Source organism: Panthera pardus, unplaced genomic scaffold (assembly GCF_024362965.1).
Source record: "Panthera pardus isolate Hobbes unplaced genomic scaffold, ASM2436296v1 HiC_scaffold_22, whole genome shotgun sequence".
NCBI classification, from domain to species: Eukaryota; Metazoa; Chordata; class Mammalia; order Carnivora; family Felidae; genus Panthera; species Panthera pardus.
This window is the reverse complement of record NW_026526788.1, coordinates 6,562,679-6,581,015: the sequence shown is the minus strand read 5'-3', so window position 1 is coordinate 6,581,015 and position 18,337 is coordinate 6,562,679. Positions and strand designations below refer to the sequence as shown.

Sequence of the window (18,337 nt, the reverse complement as noted above, 5' to 3'; positions counted from 1 at the left end):
CTCACGTCTAACAAGAGAATACAGGGATGCCGGGGTGGCTCAGTCAGTTATGTGTCTGACTCTTGATTTCAGCTCAGGTCATGATCTCAGGGTCGTGAGACTGAGCCCTGCATTGGGCTTCTTACTGGGCATGGAGCCTGCTTAGGATTCTCTCTCTCTGCCCCCCTGCACCTCCCACCCCTTTCCCCCCGATCACGGACATGTGCACGCTTTCTCTCTCTCTCAGAAAAAGGGGCGGCGGCGGATGGAGTCCAACACTAAGAGAGAATAATGAGCTGAGGTTTTGAAAGAGGTTAAGGGTGACCTTTTACATTTTATATGTAGAAGATGAAAACAGCAAGCAAATAATAGATTTTTTTTCTTTTAAACAGACTGACCCCCAGAGAGTAGCTACACTTGTGGTGAGCACAGCATAAAGTGTAGAGATGTTGAATCACTATGTTGTATACCTGAAACTAATGTAATATTGTGTCAGCTATACACACAATGTTTTAAAAAGATCTAAAAAAATACACAAAAACCCTGACCCTATAATTGGATACAGAGAGTAAATGAAAATTCTCAGCTTCTGTTGTGTTTCTGACTTCTTTGATGATGAAGAATGATCTATACATAGACTAGTAAGACTGGATGTAAGAATAATAATAGGAGAAAGTTTAAGCCCAGGATTAGAGAGGAGATTGTACCAGAACCATTGGCTGCTCTAAATGAGTTCACATCTCAGGTTCAGATTCTGAGAAAATGTGTTAATGTCATTGACAAACTGGTAATCTTTGAGTCATTGTGGTGAATTTGAAAACTGCTAGAAGACTGTGGAGGACTAAAGTTCCAAAATTATGTATGTATGTATTTGTATATATGTATATGCGTACATATACATATATGTATATACGTGTATATACATGCATATATATGTATATGTACATACGTATATATATGAACATAAATACATGTGTGTATATATATGAACATACATTTCGATGAGCTTGATGCTACTTCCGCAGAAGATTCTAGAGATCATTTTAAAAGATTCTCCAATATTTACAAAAGGTAAAGATGAGCAGTCATGGTTACAGGGATTTTCTAAGAACAATTCATTCCAGGTAGCCCAGTTTCCGCCTTTGGCAGGGATGCCACATGCACAGGTTAGGAGATGCTGAGGCTGTGATATATCTCCCAAACGGTATTTGACATCATCCATTCTATCATTCTGTGCATGGGAACGTGTTGGGGAATTGCACCATAATACAGGGCCGGGGATTGAACACCCGAACTCAGTCTTAGTTACTAATGGCAGCCTAGGGGGAGGTCTCTTAGGGGTTGCTGTGTTGACCCTGTTCCACTCATTGGTTAACACCTCCTCCTACTTCTCACTCTCAGCCGGGAACCTTGCAGTTGGTTTCACCAAGGAAACAAAAGCGCCCAAATCTTGGTCTGTTCGCTGCCAGAGCTGCTAATCTACCTGCGTGTACTCACGTACTGTCATCCTTTTTGTTCCATTACGCGAACCGTCCCTGTTCCTATCACTTGTGGTGCTAGATACTCTTCATATTGCCTACTCACTGCTGCGACAATTACCTCCTCTCGTTCTAGCTTTTCATTTATTTTCCTTCCCCTGTTGGAGAAACATGCTATGCAAACGTGCTATAATAGTATCTCAGCTTACAAACGTGCCATAATGTCATTCATTAAAAAATAAATAAAAAGCACCACCTCCCCACCCCATGTTCCCTTCAAGCTACCACCCATTTCCTTGCCACCCAGTGGCAGAACTTCCCAAAACAGCTGTCTTAACCCCCTTGCCTCCGTTTCCTCACCACCCTCTGCCACTCCGCTGAGACTACTCTTTGACAGGTTTCAGTAACTTCCACGTTGCTAAATCCTGTGGTCATTACCCAGTCTTCATCTTACTCAACCTGTCAGCAATATTTGACACAGTTGATCAATCTTTCCTGTTTTGAGCTTTCTTTACCTGGTTTCTGGGAGGCACCGCTCTCCTTATTTTTCTCCTGCCCTACCTGCTGCTCCTTCTCAGTGTCTTGTGCTGGATCCTGCTCCGCTTCCCGACTTGGGGATGCTAACCCGTGGGCTGAGCCTTAGAATCTCTTCTCTGGTTCATTTATACTCACTTTCTGTTCCCCACTGATCAATAGTGTGGCCACTAGCCACAGTCCTGTCATTGCAGAAAGTTCTGTTGGACAGCACTGCTCTGGGTTATTTCATCCTTCTCGTCCTGTTAAAATCCTTCCGTATGCTGATAACTCCCAAATTGATTCACCAGTTCCAGCCTCCCCACCTGGAGTCCAGTTTGGTGTATCCAAATATCTACTTGGTTTTCAAGCCACCTGTCAGATTTAGCATAGCGAAAATAGAACTTTATGTTCCGTCCCATCCTCCTGTCCTGTTTGTCTTGTCGATCACTAAACACTGCTGCTCTTCACACAGCCTTAAAAAGTCTTGTGGACTTTTTGGGGTGGGGGGCAGGCGGGAAGGCGACTTCTATTCTTAAGGAGAAACAGTTCTAGGGGAACACTTCTTTTTCACCTCTCTACACCTTACTTCAGTCCCTGGCAAGTGGGAATGAGTAGCTTTTCTCCCTCTTTGTAATAATTTTTAACTTCTTCTCTTGCACTCAGTATCCAGTGCATCAAACAGAAACTAATCTCGGAGTCCTGGACTGCTTTCCCCAGATGCTCACATGACCCATTGTCTTCCTTCATTCAGGCTTCAGCTCAGATATTACCTCTTTAGCCTTATCGCTATGGAATCTCTATGACAGTAGCATTCCTGTTGCTCTGTACCCTTACTCCTTTACTTTTTTGTAACACTTAGCACTGCCTGACTTTACGATATGTTTGTTTTCCATCTGTCTGTATCTCACTGGAATCCATGAGGGCAGGGACTTTGTTTTTGCACTGTTCCTAGTGCCAAAAATAGGAGCCAGCAGGTTGTAAATGTTCCATAAATATTTGTTGAAGTAAATGCCATATTAATGAAATTTCTGATGAAATAAAACTAACAGGTATAGCTAATACATTGTCAGGTTTTTGCTTTTTGATTCGGCCATTCATGTTTTACACTTCACCAGTCACTGTATTAGAAAAAGTAAAACTTATGGGCGTCTAGGTGGCTCAGTTGGTTAAGAGTCCGACTTCGGCTCAAGTCATGTTCTCATGGCTCGTGAGTTCAAGCCCCACATCGGGCTGTCTGCTGTCAGCTCAGAGCCCACTTTGGATCCTCTGTCTCCCTCTCTCTATGCCCCTCCCTCTCCCTTCGCCTCAAAAATAAACATTAAAAAAAGAAAAAAAAAAGAAAAGAAGAAGTGAAACATTATTTTCCTGAGGTCATTTGTGTGATTATAGGTATTTTGCTATGCTTTTCATTTATTTTAAGAATATAAAAGTTCTTATAATATTGTTAGGAGAAAGTTTTATTTATTTATGGCATTATAGGAATTGTTGCATTAGAAGTTGAATATGATAGGGTGCCTGGGTGGCTAAGTCAGGTGAGCATCCAACTCTTAATTTCAGCTCAGGTTATGATCTCATGGCTCATGAGTTTAAGCCCCACACCGGGCTCTGTGCTGACAGCATGGAGCCTGCTTGGAATTCTCTCTCTCCTCTCTCTCTGCCCCACCCCTGCTCACTCACTCACTTGCTCTCTGTCTCTCAAAATAAATAAATGAACTTAAAGTTTAAAAAAAGTTGAATATGATACTAATAACGATTTTTAAATTTGATGTTTTAGCTATAAAGTACAAAAAGTAATAAGACTTTTTATTAAGTTCCTGGCCTTTAAGGAACTCATGACCTAGTGGGTAAGACAGTCATAAGTAACTACAGGGTGTTTATGTAGTTTGGAAACAGAGGCAAATACATATAATGCCCTGAGGATATCTTCAATCTAGTTTCCAAGGCTGTATTTGCAGACTTTATGGCCCTCCGGTATAATACAGGATGATAAATGTCGGAGTGCAGCTGTGTGTGTGATCGTGGGGTAGAGGAAGGTGGGGGGCACAACTGACTCTGCCCGCTGATAGAGTGACAATCTTGGATAGAATGAAACTCCATGGATATCCAAGCTGGGCTGCGTAAAATATAGATAAAGAAGCCATCCCAGTTTCAAGTATTAGAGAAGTCCCTCAGCGTGGCCTAGAAGTGTTCCCTGATAACAGGGAAAAACAGACGGATCCAGTTGTCTGTCAGCTTCCGCTGTTTTTTGTTTTTGTTTTTTTAATGCTTATTTGTTTTTGAGAGAGAGGGAGACAGAGCATGAGCAGGGGAGGGGCAGAGAGAGAGAGGGAGACACAGAATCCGAAGCAGGCTCCAGGCTCCGAGCTGTCAGCACAGAGCCCGATGTGGGGCTCGAACCCACGAACTGTGAGATCATGACCTGAGCCGAAGTCGGACACTTAACCGACGAGGCCACCCAGGCGCCCCTGTCAACTTCCACTTCTAATGGCCATGCTGAGTTACCTGGAATCACCATAGCATCACGCATAACATCCCTGATGGCTCCACCTTGTAATAGTCAAAGCAATTAATAAAATACCATATTTAGGCTCACAATTTGATCAGTAACTTCCCCTTCTGTAATTTTAGAGTTCAAAATATCGAGATGATTTTTAGTAGTTCAGGATGCAGCAGGAGCAGGTATGGATGGTGTCGTGAGGCTTCATTCCAGGACTGTTTCAGTTGGTCCGGCAGTTGATGGACTGATGTCTGGTGCTCAGGGTGAAGGATTGGGACCGAAATCTATCCTGTACTTTGCTAGCTGTGGGGCTGCTGCAGTCTGGGAAAGGGTGTCTTTTCCTACATCACATAAAGCCCTGTGTAGTCGAACAGCTAATCCCATTGCCTGCAGACTTTATCCTCAAGTGCCTAGAACAATGTGGTACAAGTACTGTTTGCCAAGCTGAAGGGAATTTAAGAAAGTTCTCTAGCTTTGAGCATCTTGAAAGAATTAAAGATCATTCTGATTTTAAAATTTGTGATTCAAAATAAATGTTCATGGTTGCCTTGTAACTGTGTTAAGGAAATATTTTTTATACCTCTGTCTAGTCAAAACTATAGAGCGAAAACTGGTAACTAAACAGAAGCATTCTTGCGGCTACACCAGGAGTAGAAATTTATCCTTTAGTATTCTAGAAATAGCCTTCATGGTATTGTACACAAAAGATTAATTCATTTTTAAAAATTCAACATGGATATGAGGTTTAGTGGTAGTTTATTGATTATTTGGTTTTAGTATTTTTCTGAGTTTTCATAGATCCTCAAATGCCTTTCACTGTCACAGGAGAGTAGTGACTTGGCTCCCCACGGCATGCAGGTGGTATGCCACTGCCTCCCTCATTCCAATCAAGATCGACCCTGGCCTGATTCTCCTTCCTCTGTAGTTAACTGGTGATTCCTCTGGAGGTTGGAAGGAGCTGGGAGCAGAGGAGGAGTAAGAAGCTGTGGTCAAGTCACCTTGTTCAGATCAGGTTCTAACACTCCCTGTCTCAAGATTCCATTCTTGGAGCTACAGAAACTTTTTAGTGTGTTCTTGAGGTTCAAGAAATTTGTTGGCTTCCTTTACATCAAATATGAAGACTGGCCATTGATTTTTGTGTCAGAGCTTTATTAAAATTATTTGTGTCTTACTATTACCATTAATATGTATGTCTTTTTTTTTAATAGGTGAAACTTTATTCTAAGAATATTTGTTTCATCTAGTTCATGAGCTCAAATTATAAGGACTCTAAATGTTACAGAAGTGTTGAGAGATTGGTAAGTATTTAATGTAATAGATATTAACAGTCAAAATACTTGTTTCAGTCTAACCCTTTGAAACTACATAGTTGTGTGACGTTCATTAAACCCCAAAGTACAAACAACTAAGCTTTCTTTTCCTGTAGTAGAGATGGACATACAAATTGTGGTGTATTCATACAGTGGCATTATTGCACAACGGTTTAAAGGAACAAACGTAATGTTAAGAGGGAAATGCAAAGTTATAAAGGATACATATACTATACTATTTATATACATTTTAAAAATAGCTAAAACAATATTGAATATTTTATGGCTATAAAAACATGTATAGAAATGATGAACACCAACTGAGGAGAGGAAGAAGTTGGGTGGGGTGTGGCTTTCCTGTACTGTAAGGTTTGATTTCTTTGCTCATGAGCGCGCACACACACACACACACACACACACACTGATCTGAACATAGCATAATGTTTAATACTTGCTAAGTCTGAGTATTGGCTATGACCTCATGTTATGTATCCTTTATACTTTGCTGGGTATTCAAAGTATTTAAAAAGATCTTTTTAAAATACCGTGCAGTCATCTTTTCAGTTGGCATTCAGAGTGGCTGAAAGGCATTCAGTGAAATTCAACATTCCTAGTAGATGAGTCGGAAGAAATGAGTATTTCTTAACGTGCAGAGCAAAAGTGTCCCCTGTCACCCCTACCAATGTTGTTGTGTTAGTGCTAACTAAAGCTGTTAGATAGAAGAGTGGAAAGCATGTGAACGTTGGATAGAAAAATTCAGAATTTTTGTTATTTGTAAATGAGAAGGTTTTATATCTGGAAATTTCTAAAAAAAAAAAAAGTAAGAAGTTTGGGTATATGATTACTATATCAAAATAAATCTACTTCCTATTTGCCTCCTATAAACCAGTTTTCTATCCTACTTAGAATGTATAATGGAAACAAAATCCCATTTAGAATAGCAGCGAAAACTGCAAAACATCTAGGAGCAGACCTAACAAGTCATGTTTAAAACCTGTTTAAACCATGTTTAAAATAATACATATTTCCGACAAGTTTCCACCACAAGGACATAGAGAATAAATGTTCAAGTAGTGCAAGGATGTTCATTGCAGCTCTGTTTATGATCATAAAAATGAGAAATAACCTAAATCTTCAACAAGAGATTGCTGCATAGTCAATAGTACATCTGTATAATGAAACACATGTAATGTGCACCTGCAGCAGGATGCCGGGCCGCAAAGAAGAGTGAGAGAGCGCGCAGGTGAACAGACGCCCAGAGTGAACCAAAACAGATAGTAGATCATTTACGTATAAGATCCTGTTTATGTAACTGTGTGTTTATTTTAGGTACGTTTAAAAATCAGGAATAACCTACATTTCCGCATGGATTATAATGCTTTCGGCTGACCTGACATCTTGTGCTTTCAGGAAGTGGGATTGAAATTATTTCTTCACTATTAAATATTCGTGTTACCTTAATTTCTGGAAAATAGACCCTAATTATTACCACAATTTTTAGATCTTTCACATTTTTAATATTGCTCAAGTTGCAGCGTGCCTTGCACTTCGTGGTGTCTAGGGAGCCCTGTCGGCAGGCTGCCCTCGCGAAGGGGTTGTTCGTGCCTGCTCACGAGTGAACTTGGTCACAGCTGTTCATATCAGTACTTCAGCTGAGTTACATGCACCATCGGTACGATATCTGATGAGTTTTAAATGTTTCCGGGTTGTTTTCGGAAACTTTTTGCTGATCCCATCTGGTAAGATCAAGAAAACACCTGCATCGGGGCGCCTGGGTGGCTCAGTCGGTTTAGCGTCTGACTTTGGCTCAGGTCATGATCTCCCAGTGTGTGAGTTCGAGCCCCACGTCGGGCTCTGTGCTGACAGCTCAGAACCTGGAGCCTGCTTCAGATTCTGTGTCTCCCTCTCTCTCTGCCCCTCCCCTGCTCGTGCTCTGTCTTTCTCTGTCTCAAAAATAAATAAAAACATAAAAAATTAAAAAAAAAAAAAGAAAACACCTGCATCAGAACTCACAGAATGATGTCAGCATCTTTGGAAGAAAATCCCAGGAGCAGTGGGAGATGGTGCGTCTCGTAGGAGATAGTGCAGGGTGGATGGTCTTGATGGCCCAGAAGGGGATATTGTATGGAAAATTCTAAGTGATAAGAAGGCAGTGTGTTACGCTTTAACTGGCAGTCTTATTTCTGTTTTAGTGGAACACTAAAATTATTTCTCTTATGTAAGTAATTATGTACCTTAAAATCAGTGACAGATTAGGTGAAATAAGTTAATAAAATTGGATAACTATGGACTGAATATGAACTAGTTTATATTATTATATACATATATATAATTAGTATGTGTTATTATAAATTATTATAAACTATTTGATGTATGGAATAATTTTACCTTATGAAAGCTTATAGAGAACCAGCATTTATGTAAGAGAAATTATTGCTGCAATTTTGGATAAATGAGTAATGTACATTTTTTTTATACTTTTCTTTTTCCTAGTGATCAATAATATTAAAAGCAATGATCTTTGCTACACTAAAGAAAGGATTGCTTTGTAATAATACCTAGGATCCTGATAGGAATCCAGGAATTAAATCGATCAGGCCCAAGACTGAACAGGAACCAAAGTAGTATTAGGAATTTCTTTGGTTTCTCCCTTTTGTGTTTATCTGCTTCTCTTTGCATCCTGGTCGTTCATTTTCACCCAGTTGGCTTCTTCTGAGCCTCAACCACCTCCTGATTTATGTGACTTTTCATATTTATGTGACTTTTCAGCACATCAGCTATGCCCTTTAATTCAAATTCCCATGAGAAAGAAAGAAAGCCCGATTAGCTCAATGCCTCTTTGCAAGCTGCATTGAACAAGTCACATCTTGCAGCCAGATGTTCATCGGCTGCCCCATGAATCAGGTGTGCTTCGGCTGATTAGTGCTCAGATGCCAGCCTTGTCCCTTGGCAGTAGGCATGGTCATATGGTCCACTGCCTTCTCAGCAGGGGCTCTGAGGCAGGTTCCTGCCAACGCCCATGGGTGAAGAAAGACTCCACAATATGCATCTTATTTAATTTAACCTCTTCAGGTTAAAAAGTTTTTAAAGGTTACTGGCTGTTTCAAAAGTACCTTTAGCCCTAAGATGAAACTGTTCTGAAGTTCTTTGGAGATTTTATTGTTCATGATTTTTCCTTTCTAAATAGTTGCACGTTTTGGGGTGCCTGGGTGGCTCAGTTGGTTAAGCGACTGACATCAGCTCAGGTCACGATCTCATGGTTTGTGTGTTTGAGACCCACGTCGGGCTCTGGGCCGACAGCTCAAAGGCTGGAGCCTGCTTCGGAATCTGTGTCTTTTTTCCTCTCTGTCCCTCCCCCACTTCCTCTTTCTCTCTCAAAAATAAATCAAGATTTAAAAAAATATTTTAAATAGTTACACGTTTTTCTTTATATTGGTGTTTCTCCTCTCTTTTGTCTGCTTTACGTTATTTTCCTTCATCTTAAAATGTCACATTGTCCTTTATTTGATTTAAATGTGTAGTAGGAAGCAAAGTGGCATAACTTAAGCTGCTAGAATTGTTCAATTTTTATTTACCTGGTGGTAAATCCTTTTTCTTTCCGTTAACTGAACTCTGGTGTTTGCAGCGGGGGGCATCACTGATTGTCAGCTCCATCACATGAAAAACAGTTTATAGTTTTTAAAAGGTCCATTCATATTTTTAAACCATGTAAAGCAAGACTGTTTTATGAGTGTATTTTTATTCTACGATGCGGCTCTTGAAGAAGGCGGGGATCTGCCTTAACTGCCACCAGTCACTAGTGCATCTTCTGTGGTGCTTTCACTTCCCGTTCTTGGTTGTGCTCAGCCATTTCCATACCTGGGACTAATTGCTGCCATGCAAGAATATTTAAGGAGCCCTGGCTAGATAAGATCTGTGTCTGAAAATATTATAGGGTTAAGTACCAATGCCCGATAATTTAAAGCCAGGCTTTAGTTAAAAACAAACAGCCTTAAAGACACCTGTTTTTAAACGTACATTTTTATTTCTCCAATCTTCTTTTTTGTAATATTTATCTTATAGCTCGGTCATGAGCACCGACAGTAACTCACTGGCACGTGAATTTCTGACGGATGTCAACCGGCTTTGCAATGCAGTGGTCCAGAGGGTGGAGGCCAGGGAGGAAGAGGAAGAGGAGACACATATGGCAACCCTTGGACATTACCTTGTCCACGGCCGAGGATTTCTGTTACTCACCAAGCTAGATTCTATCATCGATCAGGTAACATTTCGTATCAGATCATTTTTTTCCTCAGTATATCGTAGTTAATTACAGATACATGATTTCTGAGTTACATAGTTTGTGAGAGTCTCTTTGAGATAAAGTCCTATCTCTCACATCACTCCCAACAAAGAAAAGCAGCCTCATTTATGAACATACTATTTATTTGGATACTTTCCAAAATGTCAGAAATGTCTTAGGTTATAAATGGCCTTAGGATTCTCAGATGGCCTCATCCATATTATGCTTTTTGTCCTAATATCAGTGTGAGATAACTATGATTATTACTAAGGATATAAGAGTACGATTCAGAAACATTATGAATTCGCACTTTCAATAAATGTCAGATATATTTTTTGAAAAATTTAGTGTAAATTATATTTAGGGAGCTTACTAATTCTGGGGTAAAAGTAGAGAATGCTTTGTGTACGTCTAGGTTTTTGTACCTTATTGTGTTTGCTTAAAGTATGGTCCGAACATATAGCATTTTATTGTTTCCTTATTATAGAATTAACGGAACTTTAAAGCTAGTTGGGAGATGGAGATGTCATCCAATCTTTTTTTTTTTTTTTCCTAAGGCTTATTCATTTTTCAGAGACAGAGACAGAGCGTGAGGGGGAAGGGGCAGGAGAGAGGGAGACACAGAATCGGAAGCAGGCTCCAGGCTCTGAGCTGTCAGCACAGAGCCGGACGTGGGGCTCAAACCCACAAATCATGAGATCATGACCTGAGCTGAAGTCGGACGCTTAACCGACTGAGCCACCCAGGCGCCTCATGACAGACATTTTTAAACACTGATATATGTTACTGGCTTCAGATATAAACTTAACCATTGTTAAAATTTCTTTGCTACGAAGGCATTTTGCTAATACATATATTGGGTAAAGACAGAGACTAAAATTAAACAATGCCTCTGTTCTCACAATAAGCTAAGGAGCCTAACATATATATCAGGAAGTATTTGTTCACTGTGGTGTCCACCTGTCATGAAATTTTCCAGAGTATTTTCAGGTTTATATATTTTGATTCCTTTTCATGAATTTTATTTATTAATTATGTAACTACATATAATTTAATTTTTGTATTTTGTATGATTTTTTTCAAAAATAAAACTTAAAGTTAGAAAAAATTATTTGTTAGATCATGTGTAATGGTTTTTATCTCAAAATTTTGGTGATATAATAAGCATATCATGCTCTGTTCATTTTCTTACCCCACATTAGAACAATTTAGTGCTTTCTCTTTTTTTTTTAAAGATACATAAATAGCATCAGAAATATCAAATACTCAGGAATAAATCTAATAAAATATGCACAGATTTCTACACAGAATTCTATAAAACAGTATTGAAGGAAACTAAAGAAGACCCAAATAAATGTAGGACTATGTAATTTTCACGTATTGGAAAAGTCAATAGTGTAAGGATACTTTTTATTTCCAAATTGATGTATAGATTCCACAATGTAATCCCAATCAAAATTTCAGGAGGTTTTTAATGACAGCTGTATTAAGATATCCATATATCCTAGAATTCACCCATTTCATGTGTACAACTCAGTGGTTTTTAGCATAATCACAGATACACGCAACCATCACCATAGTCAATTTTAGAACATTTCATCACCTCGAACAGGGACCTGGTTCCTTTTAGCTGTCACTCCCCTATCCTTCCCATCCCCCTCAGCCCTAAGCAAACACTAATCTACTTTCTATTTCGATAGTTATATGCTTTCTCTTTTAAGTCATAAAATACCTTTTGATGTATTATTAAATGACCGAAATCATTCAAGTCATAATTTCAACAATATTTTTTCCTAGGGTAATATCTTGTGTTCCCTTTTCCCCAGTCATTCACTTTTGGAATTATTTAGAGCAAGGGAAGTAGGAACCGTAGAAGTAGAAGTAGGGAGCAAATAAATAGCCATTTAAAAAATAGGGCTTTTTAGGGCACCTGAGTGGCCCAGTCGGTTAAGCGTCCGACTTCGGCTCAGGTCATGATCTCACAGTTGGTGGATTCAAACCCCAAGTCAGGCTCCGTGCTGACAGCTCAGAGCCTGGAGCCCGCTTTGGATTCTGTGTCTCCGTCACTCTCTGACCCTCCCCCACTCATGCTCTGTCTCTCTGTCTCGCAAAAACAAATAAACATTAAAAAAAATAATTAAAAAGGGCATCTGGGTGGCTCAGTTGGTTAAGAATCTGACTTCAGCTCAGGTCATGATCTCACGGTCCATGAGTTCAAGCCCCATGTCGGGCTCTGTGCTGACAGCTTAGAGCCTGGAGCCTGTTTCAGATTCTGTGTCTCCCTCTCTCTACCTGTCCCCCGCTTGCACTCTGTCTCTTTCTCTCGAAAATAAACATTGGGGCACCTAGGTGGCTCAGTCGGTTAAGTGTCTGACTTCAGCTCAGGTCATGATCTCACAGTTCATGGGTTCGAGCCCCGCATCGGGCTCTGTGCTGACAGCTTGGAGCCTGGAGCTTGCTTTGAATTCTATGTCTTCCTCTCTCTCTGCTCCTCCCCCGTTCATGGCTCTGTCTCTCTCTCTTCCACAAAAATAAATAAAAACATTTAAAAATAAATAAATAATAAATCAACATTAAAAATTTTTTTTAATTTAAAAATAAAGATAAATAAAAAATAGGGCTTATTAACACTTAATTATTTAAACCAGGAAATGGAGAATGATCATTTGAATCTTTAAGGGGAATTTAATTGTACAAGTTTAATCATTTCACGTGGAATCAAAACACTAGATTCAAAGCTGTGCCTTTCAATAGGAACTTCAGCTTTTCTGTGTGTGCTTCTCACGAAGGAGCACTTCCTGGGTGCTCTGGGGAGAGACAATTTAAGCCCTTACCTTCCACCTTTGTGCCAGGACTTTATTGATAGATATTTAGTATAAAGAATCAAACTCACTTTTTATTACCATATAATTTACATGTCAAGAACATACAGATGTAAAGTGTATACAGTTGGGTGATACCTGTGTAACCACGGCCTAGGTCAAAGTCTAGAACGTTTCCACCACTCTAGAAAAAGCTTTTCATGCCCTTTTCAGGCAGCCCTTCCCCTTCTCCCACTCCAATGTAACCACAGTTGTAGTTTCTAACACCTCAGTGTAGTTTTGCTGTTCTAGAATTTCACGTAAATGGAATCAGGCAGCATGTACTCTCACGTCTCGGATCTTCACCTGTTGTGCGTGAATCAGTAATCCACTGTTTTGTTTCTCATTGGTGTTCTGTTGTGTGGATATACCACCATTCGACCGTCTGCCTGTTGTTTAACCGTTTGGCTTTCGTTTCCATGTGGCTAATACAAATAAAGCCGCTATGAACGTCCTTAAAAAAGCCCTTGTGGGAATATATTTTCGTTTTTCCAGGGTAAATATCTAGGCATACAATTGCTGTGTCGAAGGGTAGGTGTTTAACGTCATAAGAAAGTGTCAGACTGTTTTTTCAAAGTGTTTGTACCACTTTTCATTCTCACCAGCAAGGTATGCAAATTCCAGTTGTTCCGTACCTTCTCTGATATTTGGCATTGCCAATCTGTTTGATACTAGTCATCCTGCGTGAACATGAACTAGTATCTCACTGTGATTTTAATTTGCATTTCTGTGAAAACTAATGATGCTGAGTGCTATTTTATGTGTTCACTGGCTGTAGGACTTCTGTCAAATGTCTGTTTAAGTTTTGTGCCCGTTTTAAAAGTCAGGTTATTCTGACTTTTAAAGTTGCAGGGGGGTATCCAGTTGCAGGGGGCTTTGTTTGTTTGTTTGTTTTTAATGTATTCTGGATACAAGTCTTTGTTGGATTACAAATATGTTCTTTGTGGCTTGCCTTTTCATTTCTTAACAATGCCTTTAGAACAGCAGGGGTTTTTGTGTGAATAGCATGTTTTGTATTCTAAGAAATCCTTATCTTGCATCCCAAAGTCACAAAGGTGTTGTTGTTTTTTTTTCCCTAGAATCTTTTTAATTAGTATTTTTATTTTGAGGTCTGTGATCCACGTTGAGTTAATGTTAGTGTATGGTGTGAGGCAGGAGCTACAGTTCCTTTCTCCCCCTCCTCCCTGTGTAGTTACCCAGTTATTCCAGCAACATTTGTTCTTAAGAGTCTGCTCTTTCCCCCAGTGGCCTTGGTACCTATGTGAAAAATCAGTTAACCATTTATGTGGAGTTTATTTCTAGACTCTTCTGTTCCATTTGTCTGTCATCTGTTCTTTCACTGATACTGTACTGTTTGGGTTACTGTGGCCATTACAGTATGTCTAGAAATTAGGTTGTACAAGTTCTTCAATGTGGTCTTCATTTTCAAGAACGTTTGACTCTTCTAGGTCCTTTGCATTTCTATATACATTTTAGAAGCAGCTTATTCTGCAGAAATGCTTGGTAGGATTTCAGCTGTGATTGCATTGAATTGAGAAACCAGTTTGGAGAGAATCGACGATGTTGAGTTTCTCAGTCTATCAGCATGGTGTAAATATCTGTTTATTTGAGTCTTTCTAATTGCCCTGCAATATTTTTTGGTTTTTGGTATGGAAGTCTTGCATATTTTTTTGGTAAATTTTTCTGCATATTATTTTTTGATGTTATTGTAGTTTGCATTTAATTTTTTTTATTTTCTGTCATTTGTTGCTCATAGAAATGTAATTGATTTTTGTACATTGACCTTGTGCCCTGTGCCTTTGCTAAATTCACTTATTTATGTTTATTTTGAAAGTTTTCTGTAGAGTCCCTAGGGTTTTCTACGTGCACAATCATATCATCTGTAAATGATAGTAATTTCACTTATTTTCCAGTTTGTATACCTTTTATTTCATTTTCTTGTCTCTTGCACTGGCTTCTAGTACAAAGGTAGGTGGCAGTGATGAGAGTGGACATCCTGCCTTATGTCTGACCTTAGAGAGAAAACATTCAGTATTTCCACCAAACGTGATATTAGCTCTAGGTTTTTCTTAGATGCCTTTTATCAGAAAGAGGGAGTTCCCGTCTGTTCCCAGTCTGTTAGAGCTTTATCCTGAATGGATATTGGGTTTTGTCAATGCCTTTTCTGAATCTGTTGAGACCATCATATTATTTTCTTTTAATTCCGTTAATGTGGGTGAATTACACTGATGGTTTCTAAATGTTGAAACCATCATTTGCATTCCTGGGATAAACCCCATTTGGTGGTGATCTGTTATACACAGACACGTTAATCTGTTTATTCTTTGGGGGAAAACACAGTCTGCGTACGTAGCAAAAATATATTCTTTTCAATGGTTAAAGATGGCATAGTTGAAGTTGATATGCAGATATTTATAAGTTTTTTGAAAGAAAATTTGTCCAGCCCAAAAAGGAAGGGTTATCATAGATTTTTAACCTTGGCACCAGTGTTAATGAGATGGGTGGCCTCTTCAGATCTCCATACCCTTATCAGTAACATAAATACTTCAAGTTGGGTGACTTAAAAGATCCCTTCCAACAAAATTGCTACGTGTTTTCATATAACATTGATAATAATGGTTTCTGATTTCTTCTATACCCTGGTTATAAATATAAGTAGCTTAATTCTGATGTAATGAATAGAAAATTACAATGACTTGTTACCAACACAAGTGTATAAATACTACTTTTTAAAACTCCAATATATAAATATATAATTTCCATATATGTTCATACTTTATGAATGTTCTATAAAGTTTTTACTTATTTTGCTGAGTAAAATATGAAGTTTTATTGGAGGAGGTTATACATTTATGAATAAAGCACTATTTAAAAATTACAATAGGTTTGGAGTGCCTGGGTGGCTCAGTCGGTTAAGCATCTGACTTTTGGTTTGGGCTCAGGTCATGAGCTCACAGTTCATGAGATCGAGCCTCATGTGGGGCTCTGCACTGATAGAGCAGAGCCTTCTTGGGATTCTCTCTATCTCCTTCTCTTTCTTTCTCTCCCTCTCTTTCTGCCTCTCTTCACTTGCACGCGTGTACTCTCTTTCTCAAAATAAATAAACCTATAAAAGGGGTGCCTCGGTGGTTTAGTTGGTTAAGTGACTGAGGTCATGATCTCACAGTTCGTGAGTTCGAGGCCCGTGTCGGGCTCTGTGCAGACAGCACATATTTGAGTACATATTTTTAAAAATATTAAAAAAAATAAACCCAAAAAGAATTATAATAGGTTTCTTTAATCTTCAGCTGTTTTCTTTGTAAGAGAGTACTTTTTTCTTCCTAATTTTTTTGTAGTATTATCACTTTAATACATAGTACTAACATACATGGTTTATCATTGGAATATATAAAATAAGTATTATAAAGACACATCAGACCTTTAGAAATATGGCTACATAATTTGTTCACTGGTTTATTCAGCAGACCATTAAGTACCAAGTAAATGCCAGCACCTCTGCTAGATGTAGAGATAAAAGAAGAGAGACGGTCTGTACCAGCACCTCTTAGCTTTTTTTTTTTTTTTAACTGAAGAGGCTGTTTTATTTTAGTTTTTACTTTTTTTTACATTTATTTATTTTTGATAGAGAGACACAGAGCACAAGCGGGGGAGGGGCAGAGAGAGAAGGAGACACAGAATCCAAAGCAGGCTCCAGGCTCCGAGCCATCAGCACAGAGCCCAACGCGGGGCTCAAACTCACTGCGAGATCATGACCTGACCTGACCTGAAGTCAGACATCCAACTGACTGAGCCACCCAGGTGCCCCACCAGGACCTCTCAGCCTTTGAAGAGATGGACAAGTTGAAAAAAAAGCAGTGATGACAAAACAGTGTGGAAATATTTGGGGAGTGCAGAGGAGTGGGTCGCGAGGAAATGCTTCTTAGAAATTGGTACCTCAAAGTAGGGATTGGCCATTTAAAGAGGGAGGAAGCATGAGGCCAGAGAAACTGCACATGTAGACCCTGGTGGCTAGAGGAGAAAGAACATATTCAGTGACCTAGCAGTCGTTTAGAGGAGTTAGAACAAAGGCTGTGTGTGTGGTGTTGGCTACTGAAGACACTGGAAGGCAGGGGCCACGTGATGGCAAGCCTTGTCTACCACATCAAGGAGACTTTAGTTTATTCTGAAAATACTGGGGAGGTTTTTCAACAAGAAAATAGGCAATGAAAATTATTCTTCAAGTTTGACAAGTAAGTCTTTGGTAATATTTATTAGCAAGAGTTATTTCAGTAGGAAAATAAGGCGAACTTTTAAAGTTAGTAAAGGTGATAATAGTAAGTCAACTTGAGTTTGCTGCATCTAGGTCTACGGATTCTGTTTACACACACGTCAAGATTTATCCATGCATATGATTAGTCCAGCATTAATGAGGGAATAGTGGGGTGCTGATAGGCCTGCTTCTTGGAGTAGTGAAAGTATCAGCTTAGCCACCAGACGGTGGTGCTAGCCACAGAGAGTAGGTAATCCATTGAGTTATCTCCCTTTACACCCAGGCTAATAGATAGGAGCAATGACTGTGTCAATTGATTGCTGTGTAACAAACCACATTCCAAAGACTTAGTGGCATAAAACACCAATGCTTTGCTTGTGTTTCTGTGAGTTGGAAGTTCAGGTAGGCTCAAATGGGACCACCACCTTGGCTTCTTGCGGTGTCGTCTGGGCTCATCTCTGAATGTGCGGTCTGTCGGCAGAAGACTAAGGGTTTTTGGATGGGGCTGCTGGCCCGGCTGCCTCAGTTCTCATCCACACGGCTTCTCACGTTTCAGTAGGAGAGACTCAGCTTCTTAACATGGTTGTGCCAGCATTCCAAGAGGGTGAGAAGAGAAGCTGTGGGACGTCACATAACATCACTTCTGCCACGTTCTCTTGGTCAAAGCAAGCCCCAGGGCCAGCCCAGAATTAAGGGATGGGAACATAGACTCCATCATTTCAGAAGATTGTCTGTGGCCACACTTTATCTACCATAGCCCCTTCTCTGGCCACATTTGTTAGCATTCCTCCCACATTCCGTCTCTCGCAGGACTCTCAAAGTTTCGTCCCATCATGGCAGCAGGCTTGAAGTTCATGATCTCATGATACAGGTCAGTTCTGGATGCAGATGAGGCTTCCAGGTGCAGCACTTTAGTTACCTGTGAACATAAGAGCCACGCTCAGCCATCCACAATGATGAGGAGGGACAAGTTAACCACACTAGATGCTTGCGTTCGAAAAGGAGAGTGACCAGAGGCACGTAGCGGTCACTGCCCCCCTGAACTCCTGTCAGGCGTGTGTTGTCAATGCCCCCTATTCTTGGGACAGGGAATGGTTCTGCCCTACTCCATGATTCTCCAGGACCCTTGGCTCCCTCCTCTGGGGTTTCTTCTCTTTCCCGTAAG

The 18,337-nt window shown here is 39.8% G+C and overlaps 1 protein-coding gene across 9 annotated transcripts in view; it reads left to right on the top strand.

Annotated features, from left to right (window-relative positions):
• The window catches only part of LYST (lysosomal trafficking regulator), a 191,116-nt gene that overhangs the window by 34,807 nt on the left and 137,972 nt on the right, over positions 1 to 18,337 (top strand). For 7 of the 9 annotated variants that reach the window (XM_053910211.1, XM_053910212.1, XM_019418948.2 and 4 more), the window contains 2 exons: positions 5,679 to 5,768; positions 9,843 to 10,041. In XM_053910211.1, the coding sequence (XP_053766186.1) occupies positions 9,850 to 10,041 (192 nt within the window). In that variant the 5' untranslated portion in view covers positions 5,679 to 5,768; positions 9,843 to 9,849. The remainder of the gene's footprint in view (positions 1 to 5,678; positions 5,769 to 9,842; positions 10,042 to 18,337) is intronic. The other 2 variants (XM_019418943.2, XM_019418944.2) reach the window with 1 other exon arrangement.